Source organism: Doryrhamphus excisus, chromosome 5 (genome assembly GCF_030265055.1).
Source record: "Doryrhamphus excisus isolate RoL2022-K1 chromosome 5, RoL_Dexc_1.0, whole genome shotgun sequence".
Lineage (NCBI taxonomy): Eukaryota > Metazoa > Chordata > Actinopteri > Syngnathiformes > Syngnathidae > Doryrhamphus > Doryrhamphus excisus.
Genome location: NC_080470.1, coordinates 12,883,939 through 12,907,702, shown reverse-complemented (window position 1 = coordinate 12,907,702; position 23,764 = coordinate 12,883,939). Strand labels below are relative to the sequence as shown.

The 23,764-nt window shown below is 42.3% G+C and overlaps 3 protein-coding genes across 13 annotated transcripts; 1 reads left to right on the top strand and 2 right to left on the bottom strand.

The window, feature by feature from the left end:
- Positions 1–265: 265 nt before the first annotated feature.
- LOC131130090 (centrosomal protein of 135 kDa-like) lies at positions 266–13,572 on the bottom strand. Of its 8 annotated transcripts, none has more exons than XM_058074218.1 (44): positions 13,279–13,572; positions 13,019–13,209; positions 12,788–12,955; positions 12,613–12,715; positions 12,448–12,532; positions 12,164–12,370; positions 12,031–12,075; positions 11,870–11,932; positions 11,516–11,666; positions 11,206–11,423; positions 10,999–11,127; positions 10,825–10,920; positions 10,621–10,710; positions 10,162–10,293; positions 9,803–9,928; positions 9,480–9,722; positions 9,274–9,399; positions 9,061–9,198; positions 8,839–8,976; positions 8,632–8,757; positions 8,419–8,556; positions 8,197–8,334; positions 7,983–8,120; positions 6,854–6,982; positions 6,629–6,766; positions 6,357–6,485; positions 6,135–6,272; positions 5,908–6,045; positions 5,701–5,829; positions 5,477–5,614; positions 5,289–5,408; positions 5,076–5,207; positions 4,359–4,436; positions 3,772–3,929; positions 3,570–3,682; positions 3,342–3,496; positions 3,205–3,254; positions 2,955–3,120; positions 2,760–2,870; positions 2,510–2,695; positions 2,242–2,442; positions 1,969–2,171; positions 1,152–1,232; positions 266–1,047 (listed from the first exon to the last, which is right to left on the bottom strand). In XM_058074218.1, exons 1-44 carry the CDS (start codon positions 13,398–13,400, stop codon positions 897–899), a joined length of 5,955 nt encoding a protein of 1,984 aa, XP_057930201.1. In that variant the 5' UTR covers positions 13,401–13,572; the 3' UTR covers positions 266–896. The 8 variants fall into 8 exon arrangements, with proteins under 8 accessions (XP_057930201.1, XP_057930203.1, XP_057930202.1 ...); XM_058074217.1 differs by having other exon boundaries at positions 270–1,047; positions 2,242–2,451; positions 10,162–10,290; XM_058074215.1 differs by having other exon boundaries at positions 271–1,047; positions 2,242–2,451; positions 13,279–13,571.
- LOC131130098 (centrosomal protein of 135 kDa-like) lies at positions 9,525–20,492 on the top strand. 4 transcript variants are annotated; one of them, XM_058074248.1, is made up of 15 exons: positions 9,525–13,257; positions 14,088–14,240; positions 14,720–14,858; positions 14,941–15,010; positions 15,081–15,209; positions 15,278–15,484; positions 15,565–15,630; positions 15,695–15,769; positions 16,223–16,380; positions 16,881–17,043; positions 17,119–17,232; positions 17,305–17,547; positions 17,612–17,775; positions 18,714–18,824; positions 19,004–20,492. In XM_058074248.1, the coding sequence occupies exons 3-15, from the start codon at positions 14,758–14,760 to the stop codon at positions 19,023–19,025; spliced, it is 1,623 nt and encodes a 540-aa protein (XP_057930231.1). In that variant the 5' UTR covers positions 9,525–13,257; positions 14,088–14,240; positions 14,720–14,757; the 3' UTR covers positions 19,026–20,492. The 4 variants fall into 4 exon arrangements, 3 of the variants coding, with proteins under 3 accessions (XP_057930231.1, XP_057930229.1, XP_057930228.1); XR_009129954.1 differs by lacking the exon at positions 9,525–13,257 and having other exon boundaries at positions 13,282–14,240; positions 19,004–19,100; positions 19,884–20,492; XM_058074246.1 differs by lacking the exon at positions 9,525–13,257 and adding an exon at positions 13,282–14,002.
- Positions 19,310–22,163, bottom strand: chst14 (carbohydrate (N-acetylgalactosamine 4-0) sulfotransferase 14). The gene is made up of 2 exons (XM_058074249.1): positions 21,704–22,163; positions 19,310–20,483 (listed from the first exon to the last, which is right to left on the bottom strand). The coding sequence occupies exons 1-2, from the start codon at positions 21,992–21,994 to the stop codon at positions 19,656–19,658; spliced, it is 1,119 nt and encodes a 372-aa protein (XP_057930232.1). The 5' UTR covers positions 21,995–22,163; the 3' UTR covers positions 19,310–19,655.
- Positions 22,164–23,764: the final 1,601 nt, after the last annotated feature.

Here is a 23,764-nt window from a genome sequence, read left to right as displayed (position 1 = left end):
TAATAAAAGTAATGATGCAACTAAATGTTGCTATTTCATGTGAACGGACAGTGGAACATGGCATGGCATTGATTTACTGTCTTTAATTTTGTTTCACAGTTTTTGTGTAAAGCAATTTTATTAAGTAATTGAAAGTAAGCTAATGTTATCTTAAACTAACATTGCTAGCTGTAGCATAACCACCCCCCCCCCCCCCAACTACACTATTACTACAGAATTCCTACTCAAAGCATCTGCCTGAAATGAGGTGAGTGGATTAAAAATGTAATCCAATTAATCATGTAATGAGTAAAAAAAAAACACTGTAAATGGTACAAGGGTTTAATATCGACAGTTAATATGACTATAGGTAAAGTAGCTGGGATTAAAAGTTTAACTATTGGAATTGCCAGAAAAATTTTTGCCACATCTTTTTGTCTAATTGTGACATTGTATGGAACATACTGTAATTTGATCCAGGTGTGTTGTTTTGCAGTGAGCTGCAGGGGGCATCAGACGGCATAGATGCAGCAACTTGGGTAAACTTTCATGCAGTTTTACATTTTTGTATTTTATAAAATATATGCTATTTTTCTGTGACATATGCCCAAAATGTATTATAAATATCTCACTTGTGTAATGCACATTATTTTTTAGGAATTACGTACAAACCCATGCTACAGCAAGTTAAATGTGCATTTATTGGTACGTACTATTTGACACTTATATAAATTACATAATCATATAACAAGGTATCAACAAAATTAAATGTTAATTATAAAGCCCCCATTTGGCACCATACAAATTATACAGGCACTGAATTAAGTTAACAATCTTCTGCATTGTGAGTGAATGATCATTTAACAAGAAGCTAATGTCGCAGCATCATTGATGGACATTACTGGCAGGATATCCTGTTATTGTTTCTTAAAGTCATATTTTGCTAATGAGTGAATCGAGGAGACGTTAGGGGGATGCAGATGAGGAGCCGTTGAGGGGTGAACTGGTGATGAGGTCCTTGGGGGCCTGAATGACTCTTGCGAGGCTATCTCCTGAGAGGCCTTTTCACTGTCATCAAGAGAGAGACAGTGACGTCACAACGTTCAAAGTATAAAATAAACCCGGCTGTAGTGTAGAATTTTAAAATTGAAAAAAAGGGGCGGGGGGCTCACCTCTGAAGTTGAGCCTCCATCTTTGTTTGCAGCTGGGAGACCTTACCTCGGAGATTGGAAATCTCCCTCACATGCTCGCCGCTGTGACACAAAATTGAAAACCAATTTAAACACCAAACATGCATACTATACTCTTATGCTATACATTCTTTCTATTTCTTCATCCATTTTTAATAATTTTTGTCTGGTTTATATTGTAAATTATATACTGCACCTAGACCTCACAGCTAGGAGACCAGGGTTCAATTCCACCCTCGGCCATCTCTGTGCGGAGTTTGCATGTTCTCCCTGTGCATGCGTGGGTTTTCTCCGGGTACTCCGGTTTCCTCCCACATTCCAAAAACATGCTAGGTTAATTGGTGACTCCAAATTGTCCATAGGTATGAATGTGAGTGTGAATGTTTGTTTGTCTATATGTGCCCTGTGGTTGGCTGGCGACCAGTCCAGGGTGTACCCCGCCTCTCGCCCAAAGACAGCTGGGATAGGCTCCAGCACCCCCGCGACCCTCGTGAGGAAAAAAGCGGTAGAAAATGAATGAATGAATATACTGCACCTGAGGAATTTCCCCAAAGTGGGATGAATGCCAAGAGAGCTCCTTAAAGTTGTATGTGATATACGTATAGCATCTATTAGGTTGTGTTACAGTGTGACACAATAGTGCTTCTGGGAGACAGGTGTGGACAAACGGCTCATTAGCATTAAAGCTACAGACACAAAAAATGGCGTGTTCCTGTTAAACATCTGATACTATTTAGTATGAGGCTTTCAATAAACCAGTGTTTCCTGCATGTCTTCAAAGTTGCAAAGAATGCCTTACATCCTCTTGTCGGCTTGGTTGAGCCTGTCACGTAAGGCCTTCAGCTCAGATTCTTTTTCTCTGGCTGACTGGTGGGCTTGGAACATCTCTTTCCGAGTGGTGGCAAGCACTATCTCGAGGTTATGGACGGTCATCTTTTCACTTGCCAGATGCTCTTTCAATAGCACTGCCTCTGTCAGAGCATCGTCCTGTTTCGTCGCGGCCTGGAGAGCATGCAATGGAAGGGCACATGAGAACATTTGAAAAAACAAGAGAAACGAGAGCAGGCCTCACCCTCTCCAGCTCCATGTTCTTGTATAAAAGCTGGCGGGCAGCCACTTCCTTGTCAGAATCCAGTTTGACACACAGCTCCCTGACAGAGGCTAGATCAGCGAAAAGACCAGCTTTCTCCTCCTCAACGATGCGTAGCTCCTCCTCAAGTCGAGACATTCCTTGAATGAGTGTGGGCATCTGTGCATCATGAGCTTCCAGGTCCTGCATATACTAGAAATGTAAAGACATTTGATTCAATGCCAGCGCCTTGGATTGCCATACACCTCACCTTCTGGATCTCTTGCTCCTTGTGGCTGATAACTTCATGGAGGTGCCTGCGCTCCATTTCAGATGAAAGCAGCTCCTGGCGGATTGAGCTGTTGAGGACCTCGAGCTGCTGCAGCCTCTGCTCTCGTTCTTGCATGTCAGATTGGGCCGTGTGGAGGCGCTCCATTAGGTCGAGATTCTCCTGCTCCTGAAGGTGAAGAGTACAGTTCAGAATTCCACTATAACTCCTCTGCGCATCAGTTCTCACTTACCTTGGTCTTCAAGAGGTTCTCAAATTTGGACACTGTATTCAAGTAAGAATAGATTCTATGTTGCAGGTCATTCCTCTCATGTAAAGCGCCCTCCATCTCCACATGTGCAGCCTAGACAAGATGGTTCACACACAACAGACCTGTGTTGAGTGTATTGAGTGTGGAGTGTCTCGCTACACCAGCACTTGTATTTACTTGCTTCTCCATTGTCATTGTGGTCACATCATCTTGCAGTCTTTTATATTCTCGGATTATCAGGTCGTTGTCTCTTTTGAGTCGTGCCAACGCCTCCTGGTAGACCTCCAACGTCCTCCGAGTACTGAGGTCCCTCTCACAGTCCTTTAGTTCGTCCTGCAGCTTACTGCAAAGTAACAACATAAAACATCAGAACAACAGTGTCCTCTTGGGAGCTGCCTTAAACTCTTATTTCCATTGAGATACTCACACCAGAGGTCTCTTCATTATTGTGGAATTTAGCACGACATCTTCAAGAATCTTTTCATGACAAAAATTGTGTGCTATAAGTGCATCTTAGTGTCCGGATGGCATACAAAATTGACAGTACGGGAGGATATGGACAACCTTCAATGCAAGCTCCTGCTGGAGAACAACCAGCCTGTTGGTCTTTTCCACCACCTCCTCTTGCAGAGCGTCTTTCTTCATGCAAAGTGCAGAGAAAGAGATTTGTAGAACTTCTGCTTCCTGCTTGTAAAGGTACGCCTGCTGTCTTAGTGCCCCTGCCATATGTACACGGCAAATATCAAGCAAAAATGTAAGAATACACTGATTGGATTAAAGTTGGGTGGTTACCAATTATGTCCTCCAGTTTTTCCATTTGTCCATGAGCAGCATGCAACTCATGAGTCCTTACAGAAAGCATTTCTTGGAGGTCCAAAAGTGGGTGCTGAATCTCCTGCTGTAGTCTTTAGACAATGTGACATAGAGAAAGCAAATGTGAAGAAATTAATACCATCCTGGAACACCATTTTATTTTTGTGTTCTTTATCAATACCGAAAACCAGAGTCTGCTGCTCTCCTCTGCTGTGCCGGCACTTGCTCCGCATCCTGAACCAGCGCAGGACACTCAACATCCATCTGCTGCCCCACATCCTGCTTGCTGTCTTTTAGTTCAGAAAGCTGTGAACGCAACCCCAGGTTCTCCTGCTCCAGCTTCACGTCCAAACCACACAACGCAAGTCAATGCATAAACAACAAGCTGAACTCTGATCACACTGACAAAGTCATACAAGACCTTTGGACAGTGGACTCTATGAGGGAGGAGGGAGGAGACGTAAACACCGGCAGACTAACACCTTTCCTGTTTTGAACAACGTGAGGCAAGCCTGGGGTGAAGATGGCTTCTGAATCTGACTCGACAGTAATGCACAGCCCAAGCAAAGGAGGTACTCATCACATGAGCAAATACTCCCAAGACGCAGCTTCTAATGTTTAAAGCTAGTTGATTTGCATCATATATGGAGTTTATCTGACTGTACTAGAGGGGAGCACAAACACATACATACACATACAAACTTAAACCAATGTTGCATAAGAAAAGGCGGCATTGTTGACAAATGTCACTGAGCTGCTCATGCTTACACTCTTGATGACATTCTGCAGGTCAAGTATCTTCTGCTCCTTTCCACGTATGCCCGGAAGAGCAGAAGGCCGGCCAACCTGATAAACAAAGTTATAAAACAACTTGACAAATGTGCCACTGTAGTTTTTAAAGCAGTTTATATCAGAACTCCTCAGTGGAAACGCTACGGGGGTGGATGAGTTTTGCCCGTTCCCACCCTCACCTATGGTCATGAGCTTTGGGTCATGACCAAAAGAACGAGATACAAGCGGCTGAAATGAGTTTCCTCCGTAGGGTAGCTGGGCTCACCCTAAGAGATAGGGTGAGGAGCTCAGTCTTCCGGGAGGGGCTCAGAGTAGAGCCGCTTCTCCTACACATCAAGAGGAGCCAGTTGAGGTGGCTCGGGCCTCTAGTCCGGATGCCTCCCAGACACCTCCCTGTTGAGGTGTTCCGGGCATGCCCAGCAGGGAAAAGGCCCCCGGGCAGACATAAGACATGCTGGAGGGATTTATCTCAAAGCTGGCCCGGGAACGCCTTTGTGTCCCCCGCAGTGGAGCTGGACGAGGTGGCAGAGGACTGGGAAGTCTGGGCTTCCCTACTGAGACTGCTGCCCTTGCGACCCGTACCCGGATAAGCGGAGGAAAATGGATGGATGGACCAGGAGGAAGCCAGGTACAGTAACAATTTCCAGTTATTTTGTATGGTCATAACAATGCAAATATAAGGGTAACGCTCACCTCTAATTCTTCCATCAGTGAGTCTTTTTCTGCTGTCACCTGTTGGATTTGTTCTTCTGCCACTCTGAGCTTCTCTTTAAGAGTCAAAACTTCAGTAGACATAGTTGAGATTTGGTCAACTTCAGGCGGCTGCTTTTGTTGAAGCATAAGAAAATGAATTGAGAGTATGAAACATGGTGGTCTTGGTACTGTTTGTCACTAAGCAGCACTGACCTTAATCTTTTCATTTTCACTTGTTAAGTGCTGGATTCTTTCTTCAGCCATTCTGAGCTTCTCAGTCAGGTTTGAGATTTCAGTGGATGTTGTTAAGTTGCGGCGGTCATTTTGCTTTTGCTATGAATTTGGAAACATTGCATAGAATCATTTATTCAAAGCTGTGCAACAACACTGTGCTTACTAACCTTCAGTTCTTCCATCAGTGACTTTTTTTCAACTGTCATCTGCCGGATTTTTTCTTTTTCCTGACCGAGCTGCTCTTTCAGGTTCACGATTGTATCAGATGTCTTTAACTTTGACTGCTCCTGTTCCACTTGTATTTGCTGTGGATATGAATGTAACTTTGATCAATTTCATGTTCGTCCTAAGAACCATAGGAGAAATGCACAGATGCATCACAAATTCCCACCTCGGTTTCTTCCATCAGCGTCTCTTTTTCATCCGTCACCTGCTGGATTTTTTCTCCTGCCAGTTTCAGTTCCTCTTCCAAGCTTGCTATTTCAGCAGATCTCTGTTCCTCGTGCTCCAGTTGTATTTGCTGTGTTTGGGAAATGTAGTGTTTTCACATGTAAAGATCCAACATGTGAAACAACATAGGAAGTCCTCTAGTATTAACCTTCAGTTCCTCCATCTCTGTGTCTTTTTCTGAAGCCACCTCTTGGACTTTCTCTTCTGCCAGATTGAGTTTCTTCTTCAGTTTTACGATTTCTGCAGATTTATTTGAGACTTGCTGTTCTTTCTGTTGCTGCATCGCCTACAATGTAGTCATAGTTTTATCAATAGGTTGGATTATATTTCTCAAATACTCATCATGAAGCATTGATATACAAGGTCGGTACCAACCTTCAATTCCTGCATTATTGAGTCTTTTTCTGCTGTCACCTGATGAACTTTCTCTTCGGCCAGCTCAAGCTTCCCCTTCAAATTTAAAATTTCAGCAAGTGATTTTGAGTTGTGGCTTTCATTCTGCATTTGAATTCTCTGTGGATGAAGAAAGTTAGCATATTTATATATATTAAAGACACAGATGTGTAACAATGACTCAAAAAGTGACGCGCTACTAACCTTAAAATCCGCAATTTGTGCATCTTTTTCATGTATCACCTGTTGGATTGTGGCTTCTGCTTTTCTGAGTACCTCCTTCAGCTTGGAGACTTCCTCCGATGTCGTTGAATCAGCTTGCTCATTCGGATCCTTTTTGATAAGATTTAAGACATGTAATGTCATGTAATGTTGACAAGGTCAGAATTTGCTACATCCACCAATGGAGGTACAAATAACATCAGTTATCTCAACCACTGCATTACCAACAACTCAAGAAGTCCTGTGAGGCTAACCTTCTGTCTTTCCATCAGTGAGTAATTTTCAGCAGTCATCTGCTGGATTTTTGTTGCTGCCTGTTTGAGCTCTTTTCTCAAGTTGGACATTTGCTCAGATGCATTTAAGTTGGACTGTTCCTGTTCCATCTGTATTTGCTGGGGATTTGTGGCATTTGACAACTTTATATCTGTTCTTTTGAAGATTCATAAGAGAAATGCACAGATGTGTCATCAGTTACCAACCTCAGTTTCTTCCATCAGCGTGTCTTTTTCATCCGTCACCTGCTGAATTTTTTTTTCTGCCAATTTCAGCTCCTTTTCCAAGTTAGAAATTTTTGCAGACTTCTTTTCCCTGTGCTCCAGCTCCATTTGCTGTGGAATTGGTGCATATATATATATACATATATATTTGGGTGCATCAAAAAACAATTATTGAATTTTGATATGGCTGAGTACTAAAAGTGTTCCAATATATGTAGAAACAACACATACAAAATATTTTTCCAATACATGATTATTTAGGGGTGCCACCATACATCTGTTTTTGTGGAATAAAGTGCTCAATGGTCGCCATGAATTGTTATTTAAATGTGTTACAATTTCCCCTTGTGTTTATAATAAAATACAAATAAAATAAAAAACAAAGTGTTTCAACTTGATATGTATGTCAAATATCCATCACTGCTACATAAAATTCAGGGTAAGGCCATGTGAACATGTCCCATTTACTGCCATTCATTTTGTCAACAAGACAAATGAATGGAGAATCTTGAAAATTAAATTCTGAGAAATACCCAATCTTCCCAAAGAGAAAACAAATATATTCACTTTAATAACCCTATAAAAATGATGTTGTATAGAAGTTCATTGTACTCATCATTTCCAGGTCAACTTTTTGGCAATTAGACTAGAAATTGCACATTTTCCAAAATTTTACAAAAGTTTATGTGTGAGGTGGCACCCCTAAATCTCAATGGATTTCCTCAAAACTTTGCTTTAGACATTTTTATGATCATTAGAAAAAAATGAAATGCCAGCCAAATTGATATTATGAAATTAAAATTTCCCATTCAAATTTGATGCACCCTAATATATATAGATATATAGATATACACACCAATGTGGCTGAATGACAACAATTCTACAAAGATGAGTGAGCCAAATTATGTTGTCTAATCATCAGGTGGATGAATTATGAATGTTCACTACCACACATACTAACACTTTCGACAGATTTGTAAACCATATTTAAAATAGGCCTTTTGTGTACACAGACAACGTTTTAGATATTTTGAGTTCTGCTCATGAAAAGCGGAGCCAAAAGAAAACTGTTGTGTTTATATTTTCGTTGAGGAAATCCACCAGTACTAACCTTAAGCTCTGCTATCTCTGTTTCTTTTTCTGAAGCCACCTGCTGGACTTTATCTTCTGCCAGGTTGAGCTGCTTCTTCAGTTTTAAGATTTCTGCAGATTTATTTGAGTTGTGCTCTTTGTGCTGTTGTTGATTTTGCTATAAAAATGCAGTGGTGACAAAGCATTATATCTGTAATATACGTTATGATGCATAGAAGTCCTCGGGGTCTAACCTCCAACTCCTCCATTAGTGCATCTTTTTCATCTGCCACCTGCTCTGTTTTTCTTTCTGATGATTTAAGCTCTTCCTTTAGTTTTAAGATTTCAGAGGATTTCCTTAAGATGTCCTGTTGATGCTGGTGCTCCATTTGCTAAGATGTTTTGTGTTAATAGGTTTGATTGCACTTGTAACATAGACATCATGATGACAACACAAAAAGTCCTCCAGTACCAACCTTCAATTTCTCCATCATTGACTCTTTTTCAGTTGTTGCTTGCTGGATTTTTTCTTCTGCCATGCAGAGTTGTTGATTCAGGTCCAATATTTCATCAAATGTATCGGAGGTTTTGTGTGCATGCTGTGACTGCATTTTCTACAGATAAAAAAATATATTAGCCAAAATAAATAACAATGCACAAATATTTAACACAGGAAGTGATTTAGTAACCTTGAATGTTTTCTTTTGCACATCACTTTCCTTCATCATCTGCTGAATTTTGTCTTCTGCCGTTTTGAGTTCCTCCTTTAGGTTCAGTATTTCTGAGGTGTGAGCCTCACATTGCAGTTGCTTTTGCTACCGTTCAAAAGAAGATCCAAAGTTGCGCACCGATGTGTAGAAAACTGAAACGTAGGTCAAAAATCCTGCTGTACTAACCTGGAATTCCTCCATCAGTGAGTCTTTTTCAGCTGCCACCTGTTCTGTTTTTCTTTCTGACGATTTGAGCTCTTCCTTTACTTTTAAGATTTCAGCAGATTTCCTTAAGATGTCCTGTTGATGCTGGTGCTCCATTTGCTAAGATGTTTTGTGTTAATAGGTTTGATCACATTTGTAACATAGACATCATGATGACAACACAAAAAGTCCTCCAGTACCAACCTTCAATTTCTCCATCATTGACTCTTTTTCAGTCGTTGCTTGCTGGATTTTTTCTTCTGCCATGCAGAGTTGTTGATTCAGGTCCAATATTTCATCAAATGTATCAGAGGTTTTGTTTGCATGCTGTGACTGCATTTTCTACAGATAAAGAAATATATTAGCCAAAATAAATAACAATGCACAAATATGTAACACAGGAAGTGATTTAGTAACCTTGAATGTTTTTTTTTGTGCATCATTTTCCTTCATCATTTGCTGAATTTTGTCTTCTGCTGTTTTGAGTTCCTCCTTTAGGTTCAGTATTTCTGAGGTGTGAGCCTCACATTGCAGTTGCTTTTGCTACCGTTCAAAGAAGATCCAAAGTTGCACACCGATGTGTAGAAAACTGAAAAGTAGGTCAAAAATCCTGCTGTACTAACCTGGAATTCCTCCATCAGTGAGTCTTTTTCAGCTGCCACCTGCTCTGTTTTTCTTTCCGACAGTTTGATGTCTTCCTTCAGTTTTAAGATTTCAGCAGATGGTGATTCAGCAACAACCTTGGATGTTTTCTTTTGTGCATCTAATTCATTCATCATCTGCTGAATTTTGTCATCTGCCAGTTTGAGTTCTTCCTTGAGGTTCAGTATTTCTGAGGTGTGCGCCTCACACTGCAGCTGCTTTTGCTGCCATTCAAAAAAGATCCAAAGTTACACACAGATGTGTAGAAAACAAAAAAGTACAGCAAAGCTTCTGCTGTACTAACCTGGAATACCTCCGTCAGTGAGTCTTTTTCAGTCGTCGCCTGTTGGATCATTTCTCCTGCCAGTCTAAGCTCCTCTTTTAGGTTCACTATTTCCGAGCCGCGTTGCTCACACTGCAGCTGCATTTGCTACAATTTAAGAAATCCACATTTGAAAATATCCAAATTGATACACAACAAATTCTACATTTTCATTATCACTATATTTGATTCACTTTCTGCTTTTTCCTGGCTTAGGTTTTACGCTGGATGCTTTTGTTTTTTTTCCCCCCAAAAATCTGATTTTACAGGGCCAGAAATGCTGCATCACAGCTGTGCGGGGATCCACTGTACACAACCAGGGACATTATTACTATACTAACCTGCATTTCATCCATCAGTGAGTCTTTTTCAGCTGTCACCAGCTGGATTTTTTCTTCCGTCTTGCTAAGCTTTTCATTCAGGTTCAAGATTTTAGAAAATGTATTTGTGGTGTGCTGCTCCTGCTGCTGCTGCTTTTGTTGGAAAACGGTCATGGTCAAAAATATTAGCACTCATTTTTGTCATTTGTCAGCAATTACTCAGAAAAATGCATTTTTGTGTACCATATGGACAGTAGCAGAGCCAGAAAGCTATTATTGGGGTGGCCAAGGTGAGACAAATTACTCACAGAAGTTGATACCTGAATGATCTAGATGGCCAGTGGGGTGTAGCCACCCCTGGCCACCCCTTAGCTCTATCACTGCATATGGACAAAGATAAGAAGAGCAAAGAACGATAGAAGGAGGCCAATTGCTGCTAAGCCTATATTCCTCCATGTCTGCTTCTTTTTCTCTTGTCACCTGCTGTGTGTTTCCTTCTGCCAGTTGGTGTTCCTCTTTCTGGTTGAAGGGTTCAGTGGATGTATCCGAAGGTTGGTGGGGCTGCAATTGCTATGGATTAGGAAATAATTACTATACTTTAATTAATTTACTTTACTATAAATAATAACTAATAATTACTGTAGTGTTCATATCTCCAGAGATAAGTGTTCCATCAGTACGAACCTCAAACTCCATTTTTTCTTCTGCCGTTCTGAGCTTTTCTGCCAGTGTCAAGTTGTCAGGAGGTGTGTTTGAGCTGTTGCGGCTCAGCTGCAAGTACTTTTGTTACAGGTTAGGAAATAAAGCATTGACAATTGACAAAAACGTTGTCCAGGTACGTAGTGTGCTGATACAAACCTTCAGTTCTTCCATCAGAGTGTGCTTTTCAGCTGTCACCCGCTGAAGCTTTTCTTCCACCAGTCTGAGGGTATCTTTCAGGTTCAATATTTCAGCAGATGGATTGGAGCTTTCATAGTCATGCTGTGGCTATAAATTAGGAAATCAGGATGTGTCAGTCAACAAGATTTGACAAAGAGAGTTTCTTACCTTTTAGGTCTTACTTACCTTGACGACCTGATACTTAGGACTCCTCTGCCTGTCTGGACTGTGACTAGGGCTGCTAGGCACTCTAACTATTTTATAGTGGTCAGCCTCCTGCCGATAGTGATCCCTCTCCTCCTCCAGACTCTTGACAAAGGCATCCAGACGTGATGGAGAGCGCTCCCATCCACAAATGCCATATCTAGTTCGCATGCCCTCCAGCTCCAGCACCAAGGCTCTTTCTGCAGAACAGCAACTCAGTGAAGTGATCACCAACATATACAGGAGGAACCAGGAATGTACTGTAGATACAAATAGACAAACTTCAGCTTACCGACAGACATCATCTTCTCCACTTTGTCCTGCAGCCTACTTTTCTCAGCCTCAAGGAAATCCACCATTCCCTCCAATTTCTCATTCTGTTCTTTTAGCTCCACCAGCTGGTCTCCAAGATTAGATTTTATAAACTCCCATTCTGAAGCCTCCTGAGACAAAATCCCCAATAGTTAAAATCAACTCTAAAGACACAAAGGCTTCCCCAAAGGCCAGCTGAGAGACATAGTGCCTCCAGCACATCCAAAGCCTGCCCCAAGTCTCCTCATGGTTGCACAAGCCCTGAGCAGGCACACATTGAAGTAATATATTACTGCATGTTCAAATCCAGATATTAGTATCAAATCCAGCTTACACTGTTTATGCCAGTCTTCATTTCCTGTTCATGGCCATCTGCAGGAGCGTACGTTAGGTCAGCCTATAGAACAGTTGGAATCATTGTATGTATGTTATAGAAGTAATAGACTTCCTCTTACGTCCTTAGAGAATAAAAAGAAAAAACATCTTGTCCCTCACCACACTTTTTTTACAGAGTTGACCCTCCAAATCTTTAATGACTTCCTGTGAGAGGGAGAAAAATCTTCACTAATGAATTTAGTTCTTGCTTTTAATAGTAATAGTCTTCTTCTAGGCCTTCCCACTTTCTCACATTCATGTCTTGGAATTTCATATCAGCTGTTTTTAGCTTTTGCTTCTTATCCATTTCCATCTGTCTGGCGAGGTGGAGTATGTGCATGAACTCGCCACACAGCTCACGGTTCTTTGAGGTGAGGTCGGCCACTTTGATGGAGGACTTCTGCTGCAGTCCCTCAAACTTCCTCTTCAGTTGCTTGTTGGTCACTTGCATGTCCTCGATCTAGGAAGGCAACAGGCAAGAGACTTAGAAAAACTAGTGTTGTCCATGATAGTCACATATGTTTGTAGGTTACTTACATGGTTATTTAAGAGTTGTACTTGCCCCTGAGCATTTTGGAGTTCCTCTTTTAATTTTGTCACTTCGTCCAGAGGCTCAAGAATTCTACAAATCAAAAAGACTCCATGGAAACACACACACATCTGCAATCATCCAGCAACATGAAGGTCTAATCCACAGCAAACCTTCCATCTGCCTCCTGCAGAAGGTCTGCTTCATATGCATCCTCAGGCTGGGACATGGAATGTGGAGATGGTGGAAAAGGAGGAACGCTGAGCTTTTTTTCACCTAAGACACACAGGAACAGGTCATGATCCATTTGGCAGAAACACATTGCTCACGCCGTCATCCAAAGCCTACCTCTTGAATGCACCACTGCATTGAAATGATTCTTCCGCAGATGACGGAGGCGTTTAGCTTTCTCTTTGCTGTCCTTCTCCAGGCATCGGACCTGGTGCACATACTGCTTGTTCAGAGACTTCAGGAAAGAGAGCTCATCTTCCAGCTTTGTGATGCAGATGTTCATCTCTGAAACAACAGATGGGGGTTTGGGGGTTTTCATGGCTTGGTGATGAGTCTTGTTCATCTTACCTCTGGTCACATGGTCCTTCTCGTCCTTCACCTTCATAAGCTCCAGGTGAAGCTGCTGGTTGTCCTCAGTCAGCTCAGCATTATCTACTCTGTACGGTTCCAGAAGGACATCACATTTTTGGATTTCTTTTTCCGACTTGCCTCCAAATCGCTTTGCTTTGCGTAGTCTTTCAGTGATGCGAACCAGATCACTGGAACACAGAAGAAAACTCAGTATGGATCTACTGGCAGAATTGGTGGTGAGGCTGAGATGGTCGCACCTGAAAAGTTTCTCAACAAGTGGCAGGGACTCGACTCCTAGATGGTCAGTGTAGCCTAGCATGTCCAGATGATCCCTTAGTTTACACATTTTCCTCTCAGTTCTGCTGTCCATAGCTCTCATCTGTCACGACGGTGCGAAGGAGGATAAAGACGGTCAATAAACGTAAACAAATCTAAACGTGTTTTTAGATTTCAGGCAATTTGACTTTACTGAAAAAGGTTTGGTTTTTTAGTGCAAAACAGACCGGCTTACAACATTATACTGAAGGTTTGTCTTTGTGACGTTTTTCAGCAACAGTTCAAAGCGCTGATCATGTGACTTGCAACTTTGTTCGTTTGAATCAGTTTTTTTAATGATTTATTTGTAAAGAAACCTCGCGGTGGAAAACCAACATACCTCCTTCACAAAGTTAGAAAAAGCGGAAATAGCATCACTGTATTTATATATAATATACGTATATAATATACGTATATTTATAGCACCTGCAAACCATACGTTACAGCCTGTCGGTCATGTAAGCGAGCCGATGACGTCACACAAGGCTGGCCATTAAAGACAAATTGGTTGGGGTAACCATTATGCTTTAGCGTTGAAAACTAACGTTTTGTGTGCCGCGTATTTACGTAATGGAGCATTTTAGACTGTGAATGGGAAATTTGAGGGAAAAGTCCGGACATGCTCTTGGAATTTAATCCTTGCCGCTAGTCGAGAAACCATCTGAGGTGAAACATGATCGTTAACAAGCCAGCATGCAGTGCATCTGCTGTGCTAATCACTTCATTTCAGTAATCATTTCCTCCGCACCAGAGCCTGTGCAATGCAAAACTGTCAACAGAGAAGAAAGCTGAGAAAAAAGAAAGCTGTGAGCAACCAAACAGCACAGATGCATGGTGCTCAGCTAGTCAAGGAGAGCAATGAGCTCCACCTTGTGAAGGAGAGAGAAGGACCATGTCACCCGAGGTAAGGACGAAAATCATTGCAAACATTCTTTCTTTCATTTTTTATCGCTTATCCTCACAAGGGTCGCGAGGGGTGCTGGAGCCTATCCCAGCTTTCTTCGGGTGAGAGGCGGGGGTACACCCTGGACTGGTCGCCAGCCAATCACAGGGCACATATAGACAACCATTCACACTCACATTCATACCTATGGACAATTTGGAGTCGCTAGCATGTTTTTGGAATGTGGGCGGAAACAGGAGTACCCAGAGAAAACCCACGCAGGCACGGCGAGAAGGCCAATGGTGGAATTGACCTCTGGTCTCCTAGCTGTGAGGCCTGCGCACTAATCACTCGTCCACCGTACAAGAAAAAAAAACATGTTTTGTATTTGGACTTACAGTATACACATGTGTTTATACAGTTATATTACATTATATGAGAAATACAAGTGTAGTGTAAGGTGAAGTCAAATAATTGTTTTTTTAATTGTTTTCTTTCAGGGGGAGAAATACCCTGAGTTCCTTTCAGATGTCAGAGAATGCAGGCCAATGAAGCCATACCTACTCCTCTTCATCCTCCACCACCTAAATCTGCTCATCCCGCATCCCGGCCTGAAGGGCTGTATGTAGCAGATGGAAGGTTTGTTGTATTGATGTGCTTAATGCTTCAATATCTTCAAATTGTATATGCATGAATTGATTGCCTATCATTTGTCAACAAGTCAACAAGTCACCAACATCAAATGTGACCTAGAAAAGGCCCATGGATGTATAAAACTCTTAATCACCCAAGTAAGTCAACAGCACATGATTGATCTATTTGCAGGAGATGTTGTCATTGAGTTTTACATATTTCTTTAAGGTGGCCGAGAGGGACAAAGAGATAGAGGGTCTGAATCATGCACTTCATGCAGAGCGAAGCCGGGATGTTGTCTCCTTAGAAGCACAGAACAACACTAATAAAAAAGTGATCGCCTATCTTAACCTTCAGGTCAGCATTTCACTCAGTGCAGAACACCTTCTTTGGGTGTGTGCTGAATGTCCTCTTATGTAACACAGATCGAGTACCTTCAAGAGAGCAACAAGATGTTAGAGCAGAAGCTGTCGGAACTACAACAGAAGTTCTCAGATGAAATGGCCGACCTCTCCTTAAAGAACTTTGAACTGTGCCGAGAAGTGGCGCACAAGACTAACATGGTGAAGCAGACCCAGATGGACAAGAAGCGAGGATTGAGTATCGCTTACAGGAAGTTGTACAATTCCAAAGTGAGAATATGGGCGCATGCGAAAACAGAATGAAAATGGAGTTGACTACAAGCTAAAAGTTTTTGTTCCCCTCTCCATAGGAAGTCATTCTTGATCAACAGGAGGTTATTAAAGACTTGGAAGACAACCTGATAAGATTAAGAGCTGTAGGTTATAATATCCATGAATTGTATACAAAATGTTGATACTCTTGTGTTTTTGGAACCTCAGGAAACTCCAGAGATGAGCCCAAGTGGTTTCATCGGATTGGATCGCATTGTTGACCTGGAAAAGGCTGTTCAGAGTGTAAGTCTGATGAATGTTTTGACAATCTTGCCAGTTTTGACCTAGAGTTTGTTGTGTTGGCCTCTCACTTGCTACTATGAACATTTTATTTTTGAGTGCGCAGGTTTTTGTCTGGGCACTCTGGTTTTCCTCCCACATTCCAAAAACATGCTAGGTTAATTGACTCCAAATTGTCCATAGGTATGAATGTGAGTGTGAATGGTTGTTTGTCTATATGTGCCCTGTGATTGGCTGGCAACCAGTCCAGGGTGTACCCCACCTTTCGCCAGAAACAGCTGGGATAGGCTCCAGCATGCCTGCAACCCTTGAGGATAAGCGGTACAGAAAATGGATGGATGGAACACTTTTGATTGGCATTTTCAGCTCCGTTTGGAAGCAGCCACATGTCTACAGTCTACATGTCTATTGCACAATGCTTACAGTTCCACTGTCTTTGGTCTTTCGGTGTTGAAGCTGGAGAAGGAGAGACTAGACCTGCGTTCACAGCTTTCTCTGCTGAAAGACAGCAAACGGGATGCAGAGACGCAAATGGATATTCACTCTGCTTCACATCTTCAGAATGCAGTGGAGGCAACAGTGGCACAGCAAAGGATTACAGCGTACACTTTTAGGTTTGTTTTATTAAAATAAAAAAACATACAAGACTGAATGGAAACAGGAATCTTCATGAACATTATGCTCGAGAGACACTTGCAACCAGAATTTGCTATCATTACATGTGAGTCTATAGAAATTGTAAATGTTGTATGCAATTATAAATTTAACCAATGTGTTTGGGCGGAATGTCTCTTAAGTCTGACTATAGAATTGAAACTGTGGTCAAGAATGGTCGAGTGTATGACATCGGCATTAAAGCATTAAAGAATTAACTCTGCATGTAAGCAAATTTCCAAGAAATAGTAAGGCTCCAGTGTCATCACAAGGTAACTTGCCTGTGTGTTAAAATAATGTCTGCACAGTTAACAAAAGTTTTATGATGGCTAGAGTTTGACCCTGGAACAGAGTATTTCCATTATTTCATATACTGTATTAACACTTGTTTCCAAATCTGAACAAATCTCAGTGGCTCCCTGTGGTGCGGTGTGATGTGATGTGTTTTGTTGTGTTGCAGTGAGCAGCAGGGGGCTCCAAACAACCATGTGTTGAAGCTGGCCAGCCTGTCAAAACAACTGGATAACGCTGAGGAGGTGACAGGACTCAAAGACACACAAAACAAAGAATGCATTGTCACAAAGGACACCATGTTGGAAGATGACCTGACCAGACAGAAGCAAGTAATAACAATAGATAAAAATCATAATTTTTTCTTACATCTATTTTTGTCGTAACATAAGCTTTGTTTTGTCTAGTTTGGACAACAAGTTGAGATGGAGGATGTATTACATGAGCGTAATGAGCTCAAACTCCAAGTAAGCTCTTATATCACTACAGTGTCTAGGATTGCGAGCCAGTTGAAGACAAAGGCAAGACAAAAGGCAGCACACATGAGATAAATCCACCGTGCCTGAGTGTCATTGTGATGTGTTGACCCACAGGAGCAGGAGAATCTCAACCTGCTGGAGCGTTTACAAAAGGCCCACTCTGACATACAAGAACGAGATCAGAGGCTGCAGCAGGCCGAGGACCTCAAAAGTGCCATCTACTTGGAGTTGCACAAAACTAAGCCGGCCGCTCTTCTCTCTGAACTGGCTTCTGCCAGGAAGCTTAACGCCAAACTGAACTCAGACGGCGAACTCGCTGCTTGTCACTTCACGTTCAAGAGCATGGAGCTTCAGCTGGTAAGCCCTGTTGTCACTTGGCTTTTTGTACAGCCATCATTCATCTTTGTTATGTTTTCTTCAGGCCAAGGACCAACTGGAAGATGCCCATTCAGAGGTACAGCAGTTAAAAAAGCAACTGGAAACACAAAAGTTGACGTTGCCCTCCACCACGCTTCAAAATGCCAACAAGAGGGAGTCAAAGATAAGATTCCTACGAGACGGGCTCATTCCGGCTGACAATATGACGTAAGTATGTTGCTGGTTTTGTAGTAAATGCTCCAATTAACATCTTTGTTCAATTAACTAGAGTCTCCTATAGTATAAAAAAACTGATAACAGCTGTGACTATAAACAATCTCTTGATGTAGTTTTACTCCCCACAGCGGCATCCATTTTATACACCGCTTATCCTCACGAGGGTCGCTGGCGTGCGGGAGACTATCCCAGCAAATTGCCAAATTCTAATGCAGTTGAATTTATAATTGTGAAAAATATTTTAAACAACTATTGATAACTTATGGTGTGGTTCTTACATTTGTTGTTTAAAAAATAATAATAATATGGCGCAAGTTACACACAGGCCCTTTGATAGATAGAAAATAAAAGATGATGGTGGTCAAAGAGAATAGTGTTTTCCTTTCCACTTTCTCATGAACTCCAGATCATTATTAAAAACTGCGCAAAATTAAGTTGTATATCTCAATAAATTGCAGCATATTTCAGAAGTGAATTTATTTCAGTAGTTCAATTCAAAAAGTCAAACTATAATATTCTAGATTCCCTATGCACTTAGAGTAAAATATTTCAAGAGTGTACATTTTTCTTTCTAAATAATTTTGATGAATATAGCTTAAAGCTAATAAAAAAAAAACAAAATCAAGTGTGCCATCACTTTTGTAAAATTGTGCAAAAGTTGAATGTTGTTAATGTTGTTGTTGGTATACACTCTCATCAGCACATGAACAGCAAAACCGTCCAGAACCTTTAATTGGTGTCTTTGTCTGAATTAAACTCCTGAATTCAAATAAATTTTCAATGATACTCTAATCTTTTTTTCCTGCTCAGTCTACATCCAATTAACAGCCCACACCACGCCCAAGCCACCCTGCAATGTGATGAAATTATGAATGTTAACGTACAGTAAGGCTCACTTCAAAATAAAATAATGTTTTGCATCTTATCAGTGGCGACTGCGGCCACAGGAGGCAGGGGTCCCAGCTTCAGGGTCGTGTCTGTCAGCCTCAGACAAAGATTAACAGCCCGGACACAAGAGCTCCAGCAGTACGCCCCGAACAGTGAGTCACATGACTAATGTCTTGAGCGTATTCTGATGTGAGGTGAGATGGCGACAGGATTGTTGTAGTTAACCTGGGACGGTTCACAAAAGACATACCAGGACATGACTCTCATCTAAGGGATTTCTTTAGTTCTCAAATCACCCCAAACCTAAAATATTTTGTAATTTTTTTGCCAGACATGTGACCTTCAAGGACTGATCTCAAATGAAGGCATCTGCATCAAAGGTCCTCCATCATGTTGAGGAGCATGGAGCTCATGCTGAATCTTAACAAGTAACTGTCTACACGTCCTATCGGTAGCCTACTAAATGATTATATTAGGTTTGCTGATAAGCGTGGCAGTAGCTCTGTCTATTAAGCCATGGATTTGGACACTGTGGAATTTGGGACAAGCTCGGAGCACAAAGTGGCATTGAGCAAGGAACTAAGCCTCACTCCTGTTTAAAAACAATTCCCCATTGCTTTATTTGTTTTTAAGTCCCCCACCCCACCCTGCCTCTACTCAAATGTTTCCAATGATGTGGCAAAGATGGCAAATCATACACTCAATTGGAACATGAACTGAATCATCTGTACACCGACCCGGGCGCTAAAGATCCAGGCTTTTTGGCATGGTAACCAGCGAAGCAAGGCTGCATCAGGTGTATTTAAAAAGTCTCTTTTATTTGATAGTTTTATAGAAAAATGGCTGAGAAAAACTTAAGATGAGTTTAAATAATTCACAAGCATGATCTATCCCTGTTAAACCAGTCCACAGTTGCAGGACATCTCCAGTTAAGTCCTCGTGGAGTAGAAAAATATAATACAAATTAGTCTCTGCGTTTTTTTTTAATGCCGGCAATGCTCAGTGGTTGTGTTAGGGAGGGGATAAGTGAAGAGGGAGAAGTCTAGGATGTACTTTGGAAGGAGTTCTCTCAGCAGCTTCTGTGGCAGGCTGCACAGGTAATAGTGAAGTGTCTCTGAGGTGACGGGCTTGTACCATGACTGCCTCTCTGGAAAGCGCACGTGCGAGGGAGCCCCGATTCGTTGGAGCACAAACTCTGCATCACTTTCCAGGTGTTCGTAGGAGCCGATGAAGTCGTAGGGGAGGACGCAAGGCTGGCACAGGTTGTACATGGGCATCCAGTGCTCGTTCATGCGTTCCACATCCTCATCCAGCAAGTAACGGACAAACTCTGCAAAGGTGACGTCGTCTCCGGTTATCAGCGAGTTATTATTGCGGCCCTTCCTGTAGCGTTTGATGATCTCAACGCCGTACTTTTTCTGGTAGGACTCGATCTCTCCGAACTTGTTCCTGTAGGCGGATAGCAGGCGTTCCATGGGCTCACGCACAAACATGAACTTGAAGTAGTGCTTGAGGCGGTAGCGGATCTCCTCTGGTTTCATGGAGGACAAAAAGAGCAGGTCACTCTTGTGGTCCATCTTCACGCTGGCATCCACGCTCTCCAGCGCCCCGCTGAGGACCTTGAGGACTTTTTTCCAGTTGGAACAGGCCACCTTGGGGACGTAGCAGTAGAGGAAGCGGTACTCATCGTTCACCAGCACGTGCTGCAGCACGGTCTTCCTTTGCAAGGGTGGCAAGGACCACACATTGTGGGGCATGTTCTTGTGGTTGCACATGGTCCTGATGGTGCGGTTCCTGATCTCCTGGAGGATCTGAATGGAATGGCAAAGGAAACTGCAAATTATGGACACATTTCAGGTGAGGAGTTTTGCCTTGTGTCTACGTAAACATGAAGATAATAGGATGTGCAAGTCGTTCACTAACTGAATACTTTGTTGTCAAGTTGGCACATTTTCTGCGCAGAGATTTTTAAAAATGTATATTACTTTATACCTGTGGTTCTCAATTATTTTCTGTCATGCTCCCCTGATTTGAAATACTATTGAGAAACTGCTATCCATTTTCCTTTACTGTACAGACTGAACTTGAAACTTGAAACCCAGAAAATACAAGCATAGTCGAGTCAAATTGCATCCTGAGTAAGACAAATTGGTACATGTTGGTAGGTCTGCACTAACTGAAAGTACTCCCTGCCTCTAACCCCTGACAGTTCACTATGTCCCAACAGAGGACCCGCCCCACTATTTGAGAAGCACTGTCTTATACAGTGCTGCACGGTCGTCGAGTGGTTAGCATGTTGGCCACACAGTCAGGAGATCGGAAGACCTGGGTCTCCGCTTGGCCGTCTCTGTGTGGAGTTTGCATGTTCTCCCTGTGCATGCATGGGTTTTCTCCGGGTACTCCGGTTTCTTCCCACATTCCAAAAACATGCTACGTTAATAGGCGACTCCAAATTGTCCATAGGTATGAATGTGAGTGTGAATGGTTGTTTGTCTATATGTGCCCTGTGATTGGCTGGCAACCAGTCCAGGGTATACCCTGCCTCTCACTCAAAAACAGCTGGGATAGGCTCCAGCATACCCTCCACCCAAGTGAGGATAAGTGGTATAGAAAAAGGACGGATGGATGGATGCCTTATACAGTAATTAACAGGTGGTTAGTGAAACTAACTGTATATCGTAATCGACAGTAGACTTGCTCATCATCTTGACCATTAATAGTTTTGATTAAACTTTGCTTCCTAATGCAGTTTTGATTTGTGGATCAAAGATTAAGAATGTTTAATAGATGAGCATAACCGTAAAGTGCCTGCGACCGGTCCAGGGTTTTTCACCCAAAGTCAGCTGGGATAGGCTCCAGCATACCCCCTGGATCCGAGCATAGTAGATGGTTGGATGCATTAGTTAGGGTCAGTTTGCAATAGAAGTAGCGTTCTATGTTTGTGGGCGATAGCAAAAAAATCGCATAGTTCGACGTGCACATGTTAAATACAGGACAACCTTATGACCCAGTTTAGTCATGCCTACGGTACCTGGGACTCCCCGTCCACAGCAGCCCGGGCGTGTTGCCCCTTCTGCCGGATGAAATTAGCCCTCTTGCCGCTCCCCCGGGGTGGAGGTGTCTCCACGCCGTTGAGCATTCCTTTCTCAATCATGACCAGCAGGCCTCCGGATGCTACGATCACCAGAAACGTCAGCACAGACGGCAGCACAGCAGAGCTGCGGCGAACCGAGCTCGGGGTCGCCGTCGTTCGAAAGTTTAGAACCGAACCGCCCCGAACTCCACCGCTTCTTTTCACCGACTCCTGTCCACGAGGAGCCATCGTGGAATTCCGGCTTGGTTTCTTTTACCGCTTCTAATCCGTCTTTTTCCAGCTGTTAAAACTCTGCGGGGGCCAGAAGTTATGAAGTTATGACTATATCTACCACGTACCCATGGTTAACTTTTTAGTCCTCAGTTCCCCTAAATACAACTGTAGACGGCGTACTTCCGGTCTTAATTTCAAAATAAAACCCCGCTGAAGCACATAACTCGAGCTTTTATTCAATAAAAATTTTAACTCCTTAAATACGCTTATGGAGATCTACGATTGAGAGTAAAGCACATTGACACGTACATCCATGTAGTGTGCCATTTCACAGTGATTCCAACACACCAATTCATACTTAAAAAAGGAAAATACTCTTTCTAATTTCAAAATAAAAACGTTTGAACGCTCAGCGTATAACACGTTGATTTTGTTTAATCGTGAAAGAAATTGCATATTCAATTCTATTTTTTATCTTGACATATTCTTCGCACATGCGCATTTTATCGTGTCCCTCAAGGCTTCAGCCGCCTGTGTATTCACTTTTCCTTATGAGTTGAAACAAAGCCTATTAGCATGGTTTGTGGCAGATTCAATTGGTAATCTTTTAATCTTTGCACACTGCTTGCAGCAGCACATCACACATTTGCTGCTGTTTTGTTGTACTTTATTTCCATATTGTGTATTTGAGACCATGCACAAACCAACAAAGTTACAGTGTCACTGTAGGGTAAAAGCCTTGTTATTGTAAAAACACAACAGACTATTTCATTTTTATCACTCAACCTGTGGGCCAAATAGGAGTTGTACATTTACATTCATGTTATTGTATATATTACTGAATAAGACACCTGGAATATGTACTATGAATGATAAAACATTGACTATTAACGGGTGAACGTCCCTCCTTTATTTCCCAGACAGCAGTGGGCAGGCTAAGTTGTGTCACGACGTGTTTGTTTGGCACCATGGGTGAGGTCCTTGTCTGCATCATCAAAAGGTTGTCTCAGATTGACTGACTCGGACGACTTGCAAGTGATGTTGCCAGCTTGTATGTTTAAAGTTAAAATATGGTCCAGATCCAAACCCTTGGCGGGCCAGATGTGGCCCCCAAGCCGTAGTTTGCCCACCCCTGGTTTAGAGTCAAGTTCAATGATGACTATGACTCTAGCAAGAACACAAACTTAAAAATTGAGACCCATACCCAGTAGCAGTAACTGGGCCTGGATCTATTTCACTTAAGTCTCTTTGACTCCATACAATGAGTCAAGATTTACATGAGCCCTTCACTCAGAAACAAACTGAAAGGAAAATACTAGCAACTTGGGTTTAGACCTGAGCTCAAAGACTTAGACTTGACTCTGGCCTGACTTGATCCCACAAATATACTTGAACCATTCATTCATTCATTTTCTACCGCTTTTCCTCACAAGAGTCGCGGGGGTGCTGGAGCCTATCCCAGCTGTCTTCGGGCATGAGGCGGGGTACACCCTGGACTGGTCGCCAGCCAATCACAGGGCACTGTGATACTTGAACCAAATCACTGCAAAAGTACACTCTTCAACTTCAACTTATGGGTCAAGATTTAACTGGGGGGAATTGGGACCTGTTGGGCTGTGTGGCAGGCAGGGGGTACTTACAATAATGCAGACCTGCCAACATGTACACATATATCCTACACGTGTAATTTGAGTCTTGTATACCTTGTGTGCGTCTCCTTTTTGTTCCATTTTCCAGCCTTCAGTTTCAAGTTGAGTCTGTCCAGTACAGATAAATAAGTAGATG

Excerpts from the sequence above, each read along its gene's own strand:
- LOC131130090 (XM_058074215.1), bottom strand. The coding sequence starts at position 13,400 with ATGAGAGCTATGGACAGCAGAACTGAGAGGAAAATGTGTAAACTAAGG. Across the intron at positions 11,933-12,030 it reads AACTCTGTAAAAAAAGTGTG|GCTGACCTAACGTACGCTCC; the intron begins GTGAGGGACAAG and ends ACTGTTCTATAG. Across the intron at positions 5,830-5,907 it reads CAGAGATGGAGGAACTGAAG|CAAATACAACTGGAGCACGA; the intron begins GTTAATACTAGA and ends TCCCAAACACAG.
- LOC131130098 (XM_058074248.1), top strand. The coding sequence starts at position 14,758 with ATGCAGGCCAATGAAGCCATACCTACTCCTCTTCATCCTCCACCACCT. Across the intron at positions 14,859-14,940 it reads CTGTATGTAGCAGATGGAAG|TCAACAAGTCACCAACATCA; the intron begins GTTTGTTGTATT and ends TTTGTCAACAAG. Across the intron at positions 18,825-19,003 it reads CCAGCAGTACGCCCCGAACA|ACATGTGACCTTCAAGGACT; the intron begins GTGAGTCACATG and ends TTTTTTTGCCAG.
- chst14 (XM_058074249.1), bottom strand. The coding sequence starts at position 21,994 with ATGGCTCCTCGTGGACAGGAGTCGGTGAAAAGAAGCGGTGGAGTTCGG. Across the intron at positions 20,484-21,703 it reads CTGTGGACGGGGAGTCCCAG|ATCCTCCAGGAGATCAGGAA; the intron begins GTACCGTAGGCA and ends CATTCCATTCAG.